At 40.3% G+C, this 14,763-nt stretch overlaps 1 protein-coding gene across 2 annotated transcripts; it reads left to right on the top strand.

The window, feature by feature from the left end:
- The first annotated feature begins 341 nt into the window (after positions 1-341).
- LOC143170881 (heterogeneous nuclear ribonucleoprotein M-like) lies at positions 342-14,373 on the top strand. 2 transcript variants are annotated; one of them, XM_076359543.1, is made up of 13 exons: positions 342-399; positions 485-578; positions 3,092-3,289; positions 3,676-3,829; positions 4,912-4,961; positions 5,269-5,329; positions 7,339-7,440; positions 8,026-8,070; positions 8,464-8,538; positions 9,017-9,115; positions 11,922-12,703; positions 13,006-13,057; positions 13,938-14,373. In XM_076359543.1, the coding sequence occupies exons 2-13, from the start codon at positions 501-503 to the stop codon at positions 14,099-14,101; spliced, it is 1,860 nt and encodes a 619-aa protein (XP_076215658.1). In that variant the 5' UTR covers positions 342-399; positions 485-500; the 3' UTR covers positions 14,102-14,373. The 2 variants fall into 2 exon arrangements, with proteins under 2 accessions (XP_076215658.1, XP_076215659.1); XM_076359544.1 differs by lacking the exon at positions 7,339-7,440.
- The last annotated feature ends 390 nt before the right edge of the window (positions 14,374-14,763 follow it).

Genomic DNA, 14,763 nt, shown 5'->3' with positions numbered 1-14,763 from the left:
AAGAAACAGTAGGAGCACACTTAACTGTACTGAAGGATATGGATTTAGGGTGAGAGAATATGGCAAGGGTTTCGCTGTATGACAGAGAAGAACAGGTCACATGAAGCGTGTGGTATTTTTCTTGGAGAATCGGGACTTAGTTCTGTTTGTTACAACTTCAGAAACTACAGTTTAATCCTGTTAACGCATAAGAAATTATATCTTATGGAATTCAAGTATTGAAGGCTTTATTGGGTAAGATTACATTTATTTTCACTATTAGGGCTAACTAATGTGATTTGACTTTAAAAAAAAGAAAGCTTTTTTATGTATTTTGTGCTTTTACTTACTTTATTTCTTCTTTCTTCCCTTCTCTCCTCGCTGTTATTCGCCTGTGAAATCATCTCATCAGGGATGCGCGTAAGTTCACTTATGAATTTATAGCAAGAAATGAGGAAACTCTTAAAAAATAAGCAATGTTCTTAGATGTCTTGTATCCCCACAGTGTTGTTGAATTCAAGATGGAAGAAAGCATGAAAAAGGCTGCAGAGGTTTTGAACAAGCATAGTCTTGGTGGAAGACCATTGAAAGTGAAAGAAGTAAGACGTGCATCTGTTCTTTCAGTATGTTGAATTTGAAGGTGAAGGGGTAGTTCTTAGTCAAGATTTATGGCTTACTCATTTGCAGATAAGAGTAATTGACAAAAGGCAGAACTCATCAAATAGGATTAAAAAAAAAAAAGACAGTCGACCCTTTTTTACCATCAGCATGTACTGCTGAACTTGAGTTTGAACGCGATTGTCAAGACTAAACTTGATTTAAAGCATAGGTGCTGATGGTAGCAATGCAGAACTCGGACAAAGCAAGAGTTTGGCTTTAACTGCAGGTATATTTTCTTTTTTAGTGATTTGAAGAAGAAACCTGCATAAGTGTTGTTTGTTCTTGACCGCCTTCCCTTTTAATTCTCCATCATAATGAATGTATTCTACAAACAAATTCCGTAGAATAAGCTGGTTTCTGAAATACCTCAAAGATTTATTTCCATTTTAATGGCTTTGCTATTGTCAACCAGTATGACACGCTCAACTGTACCATGAGTTAATTCTTAACCATTGACAAGTTTAAAGTTTTATTCCAGCAGTTTGGAACCTGTAGCTGCATTGGAGGTTCAACTGAACAAAAATAAAAAGGGACTGACTTAAGTGTTGGCATTGACTCTTGGCCTTAGGGTATGTGAGCTGTGTTCTTGGCTAAGCAGGCTTCGTGTTCTGTCGTGCCCTGCCCACTTAATGGTGGGGGGTGAAAGACGTCTGCATGAGTATAAGATAGAGAACGTGTGCAGAAGGTCTGCCCTTAGCAACCCCCTTCCTGCTGTAGTCTGAGGAGTGCTTGGGAAGAAGGGTGGGGACAGCAAGCGGCAGCACTTCTCAGATCTGGCAGATTTTGTGAGTAATGAATTCCGGGGGCAGCAGCCTGCTTCTGGGCACGAGCCATCTTCTGGCACTATTGACCTCTTGCTACCCTTTAAAGGAAGGAAGAGGTGAAATGGAAGGTTAGAAAAACACAGTTACACCTGGGAATCGTCAGGCACTGACTTCTCTAAGGGGACCGTGGAAGAAAAAGCTATTGAGAGTGGGCCATGTCTGGGCCAGTTTTCCTGTTAATGATATACCATTAGTGCTGGAAGTCAGATTGCCCTTTGGTATCAGTCCTTGAGAAGAGGTGGTTGTAATTTGCCCAACTCTTGGTGAAACTGTTGTCATACTTGAATATTCCTGTCTGTATGACACAGAACAGTGAAATCGGTGAAGAAGCATTTTACCAGTATTAGGGAGGGACTTTAGCAACACTTACCCCAGCCAAGTGCCCCAGTCTGACTGTGTGGAATGAATTAAGTTATTGTGGATGACCATTAGCATCAGTTTTGCCAACTGTCTGGTACATACCTCTCCTTGTTGGCTGTCTCACTGCTGAGGAGCATGAAGGCCTTCAAGTGACATAATAAAAATTTATGGCAGAATAGATAAAGCTCTTTGCCTGATCAGAAGGCTTTAGTTTGTATGACAACCACTCTTGGCTTTCTATTGGAGCTAATCTGGTTTTAAGCAATACCTCGTTTTAGCAGTGAAATAGGAAATTTAAATTGAGAAGCAACTTGTATTCACTTTAATGTGTTCTCCACCTCAGACTACTATGATTTTCTGTAGCTGAAATAATCATGTGAAAGCTATCCTTTCTCCTGTTTTCAAAACGTGCTATTGTTTAGTCTTAAAATTCAGATCAAGATTCAAATTAACTCAAATAGCTTTTATTTTTAAAGCATCTGTATTTCTGACTAATTCTATTTGACATCTCACTTTCTTCAGCAGTCTTGCAGTGCTGGTGCATTTTGCTCACTGAATACAGTGTGACGTTTCCAACCTAAGTAACATAAGTTCACCTTGTATTGTGAAGGTGCTTATGTTCACTTTCAGTATAAAGTGAAGTGACAATAATTAATCTTATTTCCTTCCTTGAATTCTTCATCCTATGCTTCATGTTCTCTAGCATGTCCTAAAATCGTGAGATTATGTAGTAATAGGGGGATACATTAAAAGTTTTTTTTCAGGTTAGAAAGCCAGTGCGTGGGGGGGGGGGAAGCGTTGCCCAAACCAATCTTCTTGAAATTTTACACGCTGTATCTTGTCTTTGTAAAGAAGTCCAAGTGCGAGGTAAATGAATTGTTGCAGTGTTTTGAAGATGCCAAGAGTTAGTCGGCATTTGTTTTCCAAAACCTTCCCAATGCCGTTCTGGGTTTATCAGTCTTTGGAACAGATATAACTGTGAGGTTTATTGATGGTGTTGAATAATAGATAAACGCTTTCAGAATCAGGGGAAATGCATGAGTAGGAATAACTTGCTAACTTGAAGGGTGCTGGCATATTGGTTAAAAGAAAATAAATTAGTGGATGGCAGTGATATGTGAAGTAGCTGGCTGGAGATCTATAGGGAGCGGATAGCCCTGTATAAAAGGAAACCCCTTCGTCTTTTGATTGTTTTAGTCATGCCGCTAAATCCCCACACACTTAGCGGAGTGCAGAGAGAACCGAGTATGTTGCTTCTGTTTTTGCAGGATCCTGACGGTGAGCATGCCAGGAGAGCAATGCAGAAGGTCATGGCAGCAGCTGGTGGAATGGGTATTGGTCCAGGCCCGGGCGGCCCCGGCATGATCAATATCCCGCCTAGTATACTCAACAACCCCAACATACCCAACGAGATCATTCATGCCTTGCAGGCAGGGAGACTTGGAAGCACTGTCTTTGTTGCAAATGTAAGTGCTGTGTAATCCATAATCTGGGTCTTAACTGAGTTAAATCTAATGCATTAGAAGAAAAGCCTTAGACTTTCAGCTCTGTTCCAGTAAAACTGAGTAGTAACTTATTCTGTGGCTGGTCTTGTTGATTCTCTGTGCTAGTGAAGTTGTAAATTAAGATGTATCCTATATGTTACCGTGTCTGTTAATTTGTGTTTTCGAACAAAGCCAAGAACGTTGTGTTAAGCTCTGTAGCATTCTTTATGCTATTTAAATTTCATCCTATCTCTGTGAAGACTCTTTGTTTCTTAAGATTGCTGATATTGGGAAAGGAAATGTAAGAACATTAAAGCTGTTTTTTGACGGAAATCTTTCTCATACTTCTAATATCACTTGTCTTCCAGCTGGATTACAAGGTTGGTTGGAAGAAACTGAAAGAAGTATTCAGCATGGCCGGTGTTGTGGTTCGGGCAGACATACTAGAAGATAAAGATGGCAAAAGTCGTGGGATCGGCACTGTCACTTTTGAGCAAGCTATAGAGGCTGTTCAGGCTATATGTATCCTTGAAAAGTAATGATGGTGAATAGTAGGCAAATAACTTAGTAAACAAAGCAGGATGAAAATGTAATTTGTAATATTACAAGTGAGGGTATTGCCATGTCACAGAAAGTCAAGCCATTGCAGTGGATGGAAAATGTAAGGAAAACTGGAAAAAGAGAAAGTCCATCTTGAAAGAATTGCTGCTGTTTGCTCAGAATCATTAACAAAGTGGATTCTCTTTCCCATGTGGATATATGTGTTTCTAGCCCAAATAGTAAATTTCTGTCTCTAGGTTGAAACTAGTATTAAAATGCAATTTCTGAGAAAAGATTTGTCTTAAATTCCTGTGATGGAGGTAAAGGAGGAATGCAGCAAATCCATTTGCAATACAAGATGGCTTGGCTTAGCGTGTTCCTCTGTTCCCTGTATTCTTACGCTGTGCAAGCGATGGTTTGCTACACAGCAATCTACAAAAACCAAACAACAACAAAGTACAGATACTGCTGTGTGCATGATCCCTCAACTTGTGCCTATGGTATGGAAAGGAGGAAAATATTTCCCTCTTTCCTCTCCCAAAGTTTCTCTTTCTATTTGAATGTTAATTTTGTTCTGCGTGTGCACTTAATAAGCTAAGCCTTGTGGGAGCAAGACTTATACAAATTTCACATGATTCACTAGCGTGGCATACTTCAAAATTTGGCTATTTGTTGATTTGGAAATGTTGAGAACTTTTGCATGTTTTCTCCTGTTTTAAATGGCCAAAGTTACTGATGAAACATTTGAACACCTAGGCTGGTTTGGAGTCACATTTTGAGTGATCTCTTAATGAACTTAATCTTAACCAGAAGAGTATTTTAAACTCATATATTTTAATTTTAAAAAGCCATTCTTTGAATATTCAGTTATTTGGATCTCAAAGCTTTTTAGTTTTGGAGAAGGCAGAAGGATTTTTGATAATCTGTGAACGATAGCTTAAGAAGCAACCTGGAGAGGTGTGGTTTTCTGACTGGGTTTTTGTACTCTGCGTCAGATAGCGCTTAGAGCTTTAAGACTTTGTGTGCTTCTAGCGCTTGAACAATGATCCTTAATGAAACAATAGCGATGTTTAATGGGCAGCTGCTGTTTGACAGACCGATGCATGTAAAAATGGTAAGTACGTTCAAATTCTTACTGCTTTTTGAACTGGTAATTGTGCTCCTGATTTTGGATGATGTGTGGTTTCAAGATGGGGCTGAAATATGGGAGGGAAATGTGCGACTTGCCTGATTCCTAGCGATGTCAACTCACACCATCGGGGAGGGTTAATTCTGATTATTTTGCTAAAAGACAATCATAAATACAGTGAAGATTGCTTTAGCTTTAAGTTTCTGTGTTTTAATTAAAAAAAAAAAAAAAAAAGGGCAAGAAATAACTTCTTACTTTTCTCACAAACTTTAATGTATTGAATTGTGTTTAGGACGAACGAGCCTTTCCCAAAGGAGACTTCTTTCCTCCAGAGCGACCCCAACAACTTCCTCGTAAGTCTCTCCTGCATGACTGAACATGTTGTTATGTGTTTTTTTTTTTTTTTTTATTTTGCTGTTCAGCAACTGGGGCCTGATCCCAGCCCCAGTAAGACTCCGGTTCAAACTTTGGAAAGCTGGGATCCAAATGGTTTGAATAATATCAAAGGGGGAAATAGTAAAGAAGAGCTGCTCAGTCTTGTCTTTTTTTTTTGGATACTCCTTTCAGCTCATAGCTAGAAGCTTGTCTTAAAACAGTATCCCATTCACGTTCTCAAGGCTTCCATATCTCTCAGTTGCAATTCAAAGACCCCAATGCCTTGTAAAACTACTGTTAATAGTGGGATTTAATGGAAACGTAATTAATCAGTCAATAGGGAAAAGTGTGCCTCCTTTTACGTGATGGTATTCTGGGTATCTGATGTTTTTCCTTCAATTGAAAGGGCTGAATTGAGGACCTGAGAATCTTCCAGGTTCCTAAAGGGGTTCTTATCAACGTGTATAAATGTCCGAAGGGAGGGAATAAAGAAGAGGGAGCCAGGCTCTTTTCAGTGGTGCCCGGTGACAGGGCAAGTTTATGCAGTGAGCATAAACTGAAACACGGGAGACTCCATCTGAAAATAAGGAAACATTACTGTGAGGGTGACTTGAGTTCTGGAACAGCAGGTTGCCCGGAGAGCCTGTGGAGTCTCCATCCTTGGGGATAGTCAAAAGCTGCGTGGACGTGGTCCTGGGTAGCCAGCTCTAGGTGACCCTGCTTGAGCCAGCAGGGTTGGAGGAGATGACCTCCACAGGTCCCTCCCAACCTCAACCACGCTGTGATAAGATACTGAAAGTACTGAACAGGAAGAGTCTGGGTTGGAAGGGAAGAGCTAGAGGCGGGAGAACGCAGGCTTAATTTGTTTAAATACAGCAAAAACGTGAAGTGTGGCTGTTAACGTAATTCTGTTAATTCAGCCAGTTGCTGTTTTCTTAGGCATGGGAACCAAACCTGTTGTGTGCTGCTAACTTGCACAATTTTAAGGATCATCAGTCAATCCACCCCTTAATTAGTTCAGTTTTTTGTGTATCTGTCAAAGCCTTATTCAGCAGCAGTATCATTCATGGTTTTTATTGCTGCCTTGACTTTCTATAATGCTACGCTTCTTTTTCAAGAGAAAGTCATTGGGTTCCAATTTAATTATCTTTGTATAAAACTCAACAAATACCAATGGAAGCCTGTTTCTTGGCCTTTATTGGGGCGGGGAAGGGATATCTTGTGCTGTTTTAAAACAAGATTCAACACTTCCTGTGTTTATTATGCTGAGCTGTAAATGAGGAAGTCCTCTTCTCATAGGCAAAGAATGCCATTAAGCTGTTGTTTGATACAAGTGCAAGCAGAGAACTCTTTCTTCCTGATTAAGGAAAATACAAGGGCTTTTTCTTCTTTCTTTGGACTGGGGAATCCTTAATTCATTTGGGTACAGGAAGATTCAAAATTATGCCTGGGAATGATACGCTTTGTTTGCTCAGAGAAGAGGCTGGCTGTGTGCTCTGAATTCTATAGGTGGCTATCATAATGATAGGTTGAACTTTGTGGTTAAATTCTTACCTACAAGGGAAGAACCTTGGCAAAGGTGGAAATAAGCCATTTGTCAATCAAGGGTAACATTGTGCAAAGGTTAGAAGATCTTTATACTAAATTGCCCACTCTATTCTCCTTAGATTGAGGAGTTGCACAAAATAAGCAGTGTTCTAGCCAGTTATTTTTCAGGAGTCAGCTTAAAACCAACCAAACAAGCAAGTTTTCTCAGTAGTAAGATGGAAAATGGATTATGAGAAAAAATATTTGAGAGAGTTTTTAGTATATTTCAAGACACATCTATTCTGGATTTACTATACACTTTCATGCTTTAAGTACACACCCCAAAGTGGGAACACAGCAAGCTTTTTGGAGAATGGAAGTCAATTACTTAAGAATAAAACTTGCTGTTTTGTCAAACTATGGAAAGAAGGCTTTTTTGATATCTGAATATTTTCTTCAGATGGTCTTGGTGGTATTGGCATGGGATTAGGACCTGGAGGTCAACCTATTGATGCAAATCATTTAAACAAAGGCATGGGAATGGGCAACATGGGACCTGGAGGTAAGAAGATTACTCCTATGCTTTTGTTTCATGAGAGCTTTAAGCTATGTAGAAGGTAGATAGCTTTGTTTTGCCTACACAAAAAGCTGAAGTGTATTAGGAGTGTTAAAGCCAAATGAGTTTTTGTTGAGCTAAGTAATGAGCTTGATAATGGAAACTTGAATTTAACCAACTGCTCCATTTTTTTCACTGTGGTCAAAGCACAGCTCTCATTTTCTGACTCTTGAGCATGAGCAGCAGACACTGCAAATATACATTAAACTTTTAAAACCATCTGTCACTTTTAACACTTACTAGTGGGCTTGCAAATCTTTGTTTAGGATATGTTTAAATAGCACAAGTTTTAAAGAGCCACCTAAAAAGTAGCACACATTCAGCTTTCAATTTATAAATGCCTATGGGTTTTTCCCCTTTGCTGCTTTATTTTCTGAGAAGGAATGTTGCAATCTACTCGGAGTTGTCACATGTAAGCTCTTCAGTCCAAACAGTGGACATGTTGTATGGTCTCTATTTCTACAGCCAGTCTAATGGCTGAACTTTTGTAGAATTACGTCTGCTATATAAAGCTTTCTCTTTTATTTTGAGGAATGGGAATGGAAGGCATGGGCTTTGGAATGAATAAAATGGGAGGTAAGCTGTGTTTTTTTGATATGTATATAGCTTGGGCTTTCCGAAAGTCATGTAAACTTAGCCATATGTGTCTAGCGGGCATTTGTGTTCTTTGAAATCGTCACCGATTTAGTAATAACTTGTTCCTTTTTGAGTATTAATAAAACTGCTGTAGGTGTATGGGGAAGGGTTAATACCTTGGGTAAAACGTGACCCATGTTTTTGTCATGAGACTTGTTAAAACTGCCCTTGGCTTAGGAGATACGGTGTGACCAAATTTTGTTTTGTGAATTTGTGATACAGAGTTGTCTTGGTGCCTGTGGAAATGTTCTGTGAAAGCAGCTTATGTGGGTGAAGTGTAGTGTTAAGTTGAAAAGCATTGTTAAAGAATCCCTGAAAAATATTTTCTCTTAGGAATGGAAGGTCCTTTTGGTGGCATGGAAAACATTGGTCGCTTCCCAGCTGGAATGAACATGGGCAGAATGAGCGGTAGGCATTAGTTTTTTTGTATATCCAACTCCTGACTTGTGTTCTCTGAAAGCGTAACACTGGAGAGACTCTCTAGACCGGTCATTTTCCTCTTCTCAGCTTTTATTGGAAAAACTTAAAGCTTACAGCTGACATGGCGTCCACAAGTCACTCATGGCCTCTGAGCTGCAGAAAACTAGTCATTTGTTGAGGTTGTCTTGAAGGACTGGTTTAGGAAGAGATAAACCGCGCTCTATCTGTATTCACCAGAAAGACTTCTCCAGAGCGAAGTGGCTGCCTCAAATGTGTTTGTCCATATTGAGATGAGTCCTGCTTTTTGTTGGTTTTTTGGTCTCAAGAAGACACGATAAAATGATCAGGAGAACGTAATAAAAAAACTTGCCTTGCTGTTAATCTTTAAAAATTATGCCTGTATTAAAAAGTTCTCTCAGGAGTCATTTAGACGCCCTGAAGAACATCTCAAACTTAATCTTTTCAGAGATGGATCGTGCCATGGGTGGAGGATTTGAAAGAGAATTTGGAAGAAACGAAATGGGAATGTCTCGTAGTTTTGGAGAGACTTTGGAGAGAGGAATAGGTAAGTACACTAAGCTAAGTGCTTTTACTACCTGCTTTTCATACCTGAACGGGACATAAAAATCATGTGTTTTGTTAAACAAAACAGGCTATATTTTCTGTGTACTTGCTGTAATAGTTTGGTTTTGATCAAACTCCTAAGAGCTGTACAGAAGGCAGATAGGTACACTAGTAGTGACCTGTGGGGCTGTGTAATGGAATTTCGGATGCGACCGGAAACCTTCTGGCAGTCTTAATACACTGCCTTGGGTCTTGAAAGGTCATGCTAAAACTTCCATATATGTGTGTGGCAAAGAGGAAGGTTCTGAATGATGTGTGACCCAGTCCTGTCACTAAAATGTAGCCTGCGGCCTAGACAGTAGGGAGGAAAAATACGGCAAAACCTTCATTTCCTTCCCTTCCTCCCAGGCATTTTGGGAATCTGGTATAGACTCACACATCAGATGATTGAAGAGAACGCCTTACTGTGCAACTCATGAGGCACTAAAATTAGTGTTCTTCTGTCGGTCTTTCCTTTTGAACCCCAGTGGAAAAAGGAAGACTATCAATATAGCAAATAACTTGGTGTAAAATATTACTTGAACTGAGCAAGGCTAGTGCAGTGCTGTTCTGTCTGTAGCAGCTTTGAGATGGCAAAAGGTATTAATCGTGCTTCGGAATGATTAATCAAGATCCGGAACGTGAACACTTTTAATGTCTTCTGTGAGCATCTGTTCCGTGTGTGTACAGCTTGATTCAGCCAGTTCCTGAGACTGCTCTGGAATTGCTGTGCTCTGTTAATTTGATATAACTTAAATTCATTTTTAAAGAAAGTGAAATGCAGTACACTGTTGCTGATACAACTCAAGACGACTCTTTATAAAATTGGATCTTGTATGCAAGGAAAGGTGATCTTTTTTTACAAGTCATTAAAAAAAAAAAGACGAAAAATATCCTTACCTTAAAATTAAGGTTGCAAAGCAAATATAGCCTTCAAAAAACTCAAAGCACTTAAAGCAGCAATTCAGTTATGGTAACTTACTGCCTTTTTTTTTTTAATATGTATACACATATATATATATAGCATAATGCATTAAAAAATAGTTTTGAGGGAGATAATCTTTAAATAGATAAGCAATATTATGCATTAAAACACTTCTGAAAAAAGGTTACTGGAAGACTAAAAAAAATTTTTAGACTTTTCTGGCAGTTGTCCATTTTTTTGAAATGCTGCTGGTAAGACACTAAATTTTTTTCAGTGAGAACAAAGTCCTGCTCCTCCCCGCTGCCTGTATAACATTTCGCTTCCTAGCAAGTTGCCCAGCGACTCTCTGGAAATACTGGACTATTTCAGTAATGAACTACTCAAAACTGCAGGATTTCTGAAACAAAGCTGAACCAAAATATCTCAAAGTAGGCAGACCTCCTCCCCTTCCCAATTTACAGGATTAATTTTATTTGCTTAATGACTGAATCACAACATTTAGTAACCAAGAGTTGGCACTGCCTGCCTGCATGGGATTAGCTCTTTTCTGGGAGACTCTAAAAACAAATACACGACGCTGCTGGCTTTCAGCAGCGAAGAATATACTGAAGAAATACTAAATGTTTATTGCTGTTGGTTGTTAATGAAAAAAAAGGAAGCCAACTTGCTTGCACAAGTACAAATGTCACGTAACCCAAACCCATTCTGTTATTTAAGGTACTACTGAAGCTCGAAATACCGAAGGAGGATAAGTGCTGTTTGTAAATGTGATTGCTTCAGTTTTCTTGAGCGTAGGCTCATCTTAGGGTTACATATCTTGTTTCTCTTCATTAAATATATGTAGATAATTTGAGCACGCGCTTTCTTCAAGGCTTTTTCCCGTCAGATAGGAATCAAACTCAACATGATTTTTTTTTTTTTGCAGCGCTAAACGTGATTTGATAGATAAGCTAAGATCCTTCGTACAACAGCAAAATGGCCTAAACTATAGGGGAGCGATCCTTCTACTGCAGGAACTCGAAGACTCTAGCAGAGTCAGGACAACTCAGTCAAGGGATTTCATGTAGCAGACGTAGAAACCCTATTCTTGCTTGTGTTTTATGGCACAGGCAACCTTTTTATATTTCTTTCCACATTAAAAGGCCAACCATGCTTTGTGACTTTATAATGGTCATTCTGCTGTGGTTCTTCTGTGGACTTTGCTTTCTTTTTCTTGGAGTTCTGGCAATAAGAGGGCTCTTAGGTTTGGCGAGCTTTTCTTGTAAAAGTCTCTCCCTGGCTTGGCAGAAGCAATCTTTGAGTTGCGTGGCAAGGATGACGTGATTTCATTCCTCTTCCAAGCAATCGGTATTGGAACTGTAACTTCAGTTACTAAATTACTGCTCTTGCTGTGTAATCCCCAGTGTACTGCACAGGACAGCTAGCAGCTAAGATTATATTTAAAATACTACTTTTACCACCTGATCTTCTCCTAGGTTTGCATATGCCTTCAAAATTGTCTCCTTTGGTTTTTTTTGGAAGGCTTTCTTTGTGCGTACAGAAGTTAAGCTCCTTAGCAAAGGGATAAACTCTTCTCCGTCCCAACTATAGTATGTGGTCTGATGAGATGACTGCTCCCCTAAATCACGTGGTGGTGTCGTGATGGTCTGTGTAATCAAAAACAGTACTCTTACCATCTGAAATCAAACGTTGCTTCATGTTCTGCAGCAACAGAGCGACACAGTGTGCAGTCACTTTTCTTGAGTGATGATAAAGCTTACAGCGTTTCAGTAGCGTAAGCATGCATTAGGGTTTTTTTTTTTGTCCCTGTATGATTACTGATAATCTGTGTGTTGTGTTCCAGGTGGTGGAAATGCCAGCATTCCTGGGATTGAGAGGATGGCACCTGGCATTGATCGTATGGGCTCGGGAATAGAAAGAATACCTTCCGGGATGGGGCATGGGATGGAGAGAGTAGGGTCAGAAATAGACAGGATGGGTCTTGTTTTGGATCGCATGAGCTCCAACGTGGAGCGAATGGGTTCAGGAATTGACCGAATGGCCCCTCTGGGCATAGATCACATCGCTCCTAACATTGAGAGGATGGGCCCAGCTATTGAGAGAATGGGCTCTGGCATAGAGAGAATGGGTTCTGGAATAGGCTTTGGTATCGAGAGAATGGGTGCTGCCATTGACCGCGTTGGCACCACTATGGACAGAATGGGATCAGGCGTTGAACGTATGGGTTCTGGCATGGATAGGATGGGTATAGGTATGGAGCGTATGGTCCCTGCTGGAATGGGAACTGGAATGGGTCAGGTCATAGAGAGAATGCCAGCTGGTTTGGATCGCATAGGTGCCACTCCTATGGAAAGAATAGGAATAGACCGTATGGGTGCTGCTAGCATGGAGAGAATGGGCTTGGAGCGCATTGGAGCCACTAATATGGAAAGAATGGGTCCTGCTATGGGACAGGGCATGGGAGCAGGCATAGATCGAATGGGACTTGCGATGGGAAGCAATTTTGAAAGAACAATGGACATGGAACGTGGAAACTTTGCAGGCAATTTTGCAGGCTCCCTTGGAGGAACTGGAGGACCTGCAGCTGGGGTGGCCAGAAAAGCCTGTCAGATATTTGTGAGAAATGTGAGTAGCCTTCTTCCTACCTCTCCTTCCTCCCGAAATTAGTCGGTACTGACGTGTTGATCTCATCTGTGCTCGGTTGACTTCCGTCAGAATATCTAATATTGGATGCTGCCAAAGGTGGAGTTCGGTGGGCTTTTGTGAGTTGAAGCCATTTCCTTAACAGGAGAAGAGCGCTCTGCATCTGTAAAGGAAGATGCTGAACAATGGCTGTCCCAGGACAGAAAGCATGTTTTGAAGAGTTGGCAGCGCTTGCAAGTTGTTCAACAGATTCTCAGTAATGATCTGTTCTTCTCTTTTCACAGCTGCCTTTTGATTTTACATGGAAAATGCTGAAAGATAAATTTAACGAATGTGGTAAGTTACTTTATCACTGGTAATTACTCTGAGAATTGAATATGAATTAAACACTAACTCCTGGCTCTATATGTCCCTGACACTAGTATCTTAACTAAAATTTCACTCAGACTTACCGAAGTACTAGATCTTAACGTTGACAAGTTAAGATCTAGTTAAGGATGTTTACCATCCCTGCCGTACCAGCAAGAGTTCCGCAGTGTTGGAAAGAGATACATGCCTGGCCAGTTGATAACCCAGTTAACACATGCTTTTTCTAAGCGTTTGTTCCCTTCTCCATCTCGGGGGCTGGGTTTATCACGTGGATAGCTTCTTTGTAGTTGGGAAAGAGGTGGGAATAGAGCTGTGGAAGTCCCGAGAACTGCTGAAAAGCACCTGCGCAGATCCTTTATATCTAAATGAACATAGTTGTCTGGGAAAACTGTCCTTAAAAAAAATAACTGAAAAAATTCTGAATTCAGCTACTGACTGTTGAGGTGCGCTCTTCAGCTTCGGGGAGTTTTTCCATGGCAGCGGTTGCTGTGCCCAGACCTTGCTCCCCAGCATCTCGGGCTGCTCGTCGGAGGGCAAAACCAAGTCCCAGCCTCATCGGTTGTGCAGTGTGCGTTGGCAAGTTGGACAGGGCTTGTTAGCTTGTGCTTTCCTCCGTTATCTGCTGCTGCTTGGGTGAGAATTGAGAGAACCAGTTTGAACTAATTCATCGCTTAAACCGAGAACGCTTCTTTAAAACAATGACTTGGTGAAGTTGTAGCTTTAAGTTTCAAAGTAATGGCAGCTTCTAAAGGTTCACCTTCTGTGGCTTAAGGTAGAGAACTGTGACTTGATGGGGCGTTACGTGGTACCTGCTGGGTTAAACAAGACCCTTTCTTTTCTTTTTAAGGTCACGTGCTGTATGCTGATATCAAGATGGAGAATGGGAAGTCTAAAGGATGTGGTGTGGTTAGATTTGAGTCCCCAGAAGTAGCTGAGCGAGCCTGCCGTATGATGAATGGGATACAGCTTCGTGGGAGGGAGATTGATGTGCGAATTGATAGAAATGCTTAAGTAGTTGCCTTTTTAACACTGATACCAGATTTTTTGAATTTGTATTTTTTTCTTGTTAACCATTTTAATTTGACTGGATGTAAAGGTGTTAAAACAATTCAGTTGCTTTCTGGAGTAATTTTAATTACTTTTTTAACAAATGGATTTCCATTTTACTGTTTTTTGCATTGAAACTGCAATGTGCACAATCTTTTTTTGTAGTTGTGGCATCTTGTTGACATTACAGATGTAAACAGTATGACTTTGATAATAAATGCAAGTTAAAGATTTCAGTCACAGCATCCGTTACTGGCAGCACATCCTATGCTTGCAAAAAATATCTGTAAACTGAGCTCAGTAAACTAGAATTTGTATTCTCTTGTGAAGTGTCAAGAAAGAATGTTCCTCTCGGTTGTCAGTTTATGACAGTATGAATCGGTCTTTAAAACGATGCATTCGCATTAGTGTTTGAATGTCTTCGGGGTACAGGGGGGACTTCCCTTTCCTGTATTCGGACCTAATCGGTGACCACTCTTAGCAAAAGGCTGGTAGCTTAATTTTTCTCCAGTGGCAATGCTGATTTAAAAAATAAAAAAAAAAAATAAAATATCCTGTACCTTCAGTTGTGTCAGTGCCGTTCTGAAGGCCTGAACTGAAAATAGAGGGGGGAAAAAAAAAAAGGT

The sequence above is a fragment of the Aptenodytes patagonicus genome, chromosome 25 (assembly GCF_965638725.1).
Source record: "Aptenodytes patagonicus chromosome 25, bAptPat1.pri.cur, whole genome shotgun sequence".
Classification (NCBI taxonomy): Eukaryota; Metazoa; Chordata; class Aves; order Sphenisciformes; family Spheniscidae; genus Aptenodytes; species Aptenodytes patagonicus.
This window is presented reverse-complemented; position numbering and strand designations above follow the sequence as displayed.

What these genes read in the sequence shown, in the direction of transcription:
- LOC143170881 (XM_076359543.1), top strand. Translation starts at nt 501, where the DNA reads ATGGAAGAAAGCATGAAAAAGGCTGCAGAGGTTTTGAACAAGCATAGT. An exon ending in TGGAATGAATAAAATGGGAG is followed by an intron (nt 8,071 to 8,463) that starts GTAAGCTGTGTT and finishes ATTTTCTCTTAG; the next exon opens with GAATGGAAGGTCCTTTTGGT. An exon ending in AGATAAATTTAACGAATGTG is followed by an intron (nt 13,058 to 13,937) that starts GTAAGTTACTTT and finishes TTTCTTTTTAAG; the next exon opens with GTCACGTGCTGTATGCTGAT.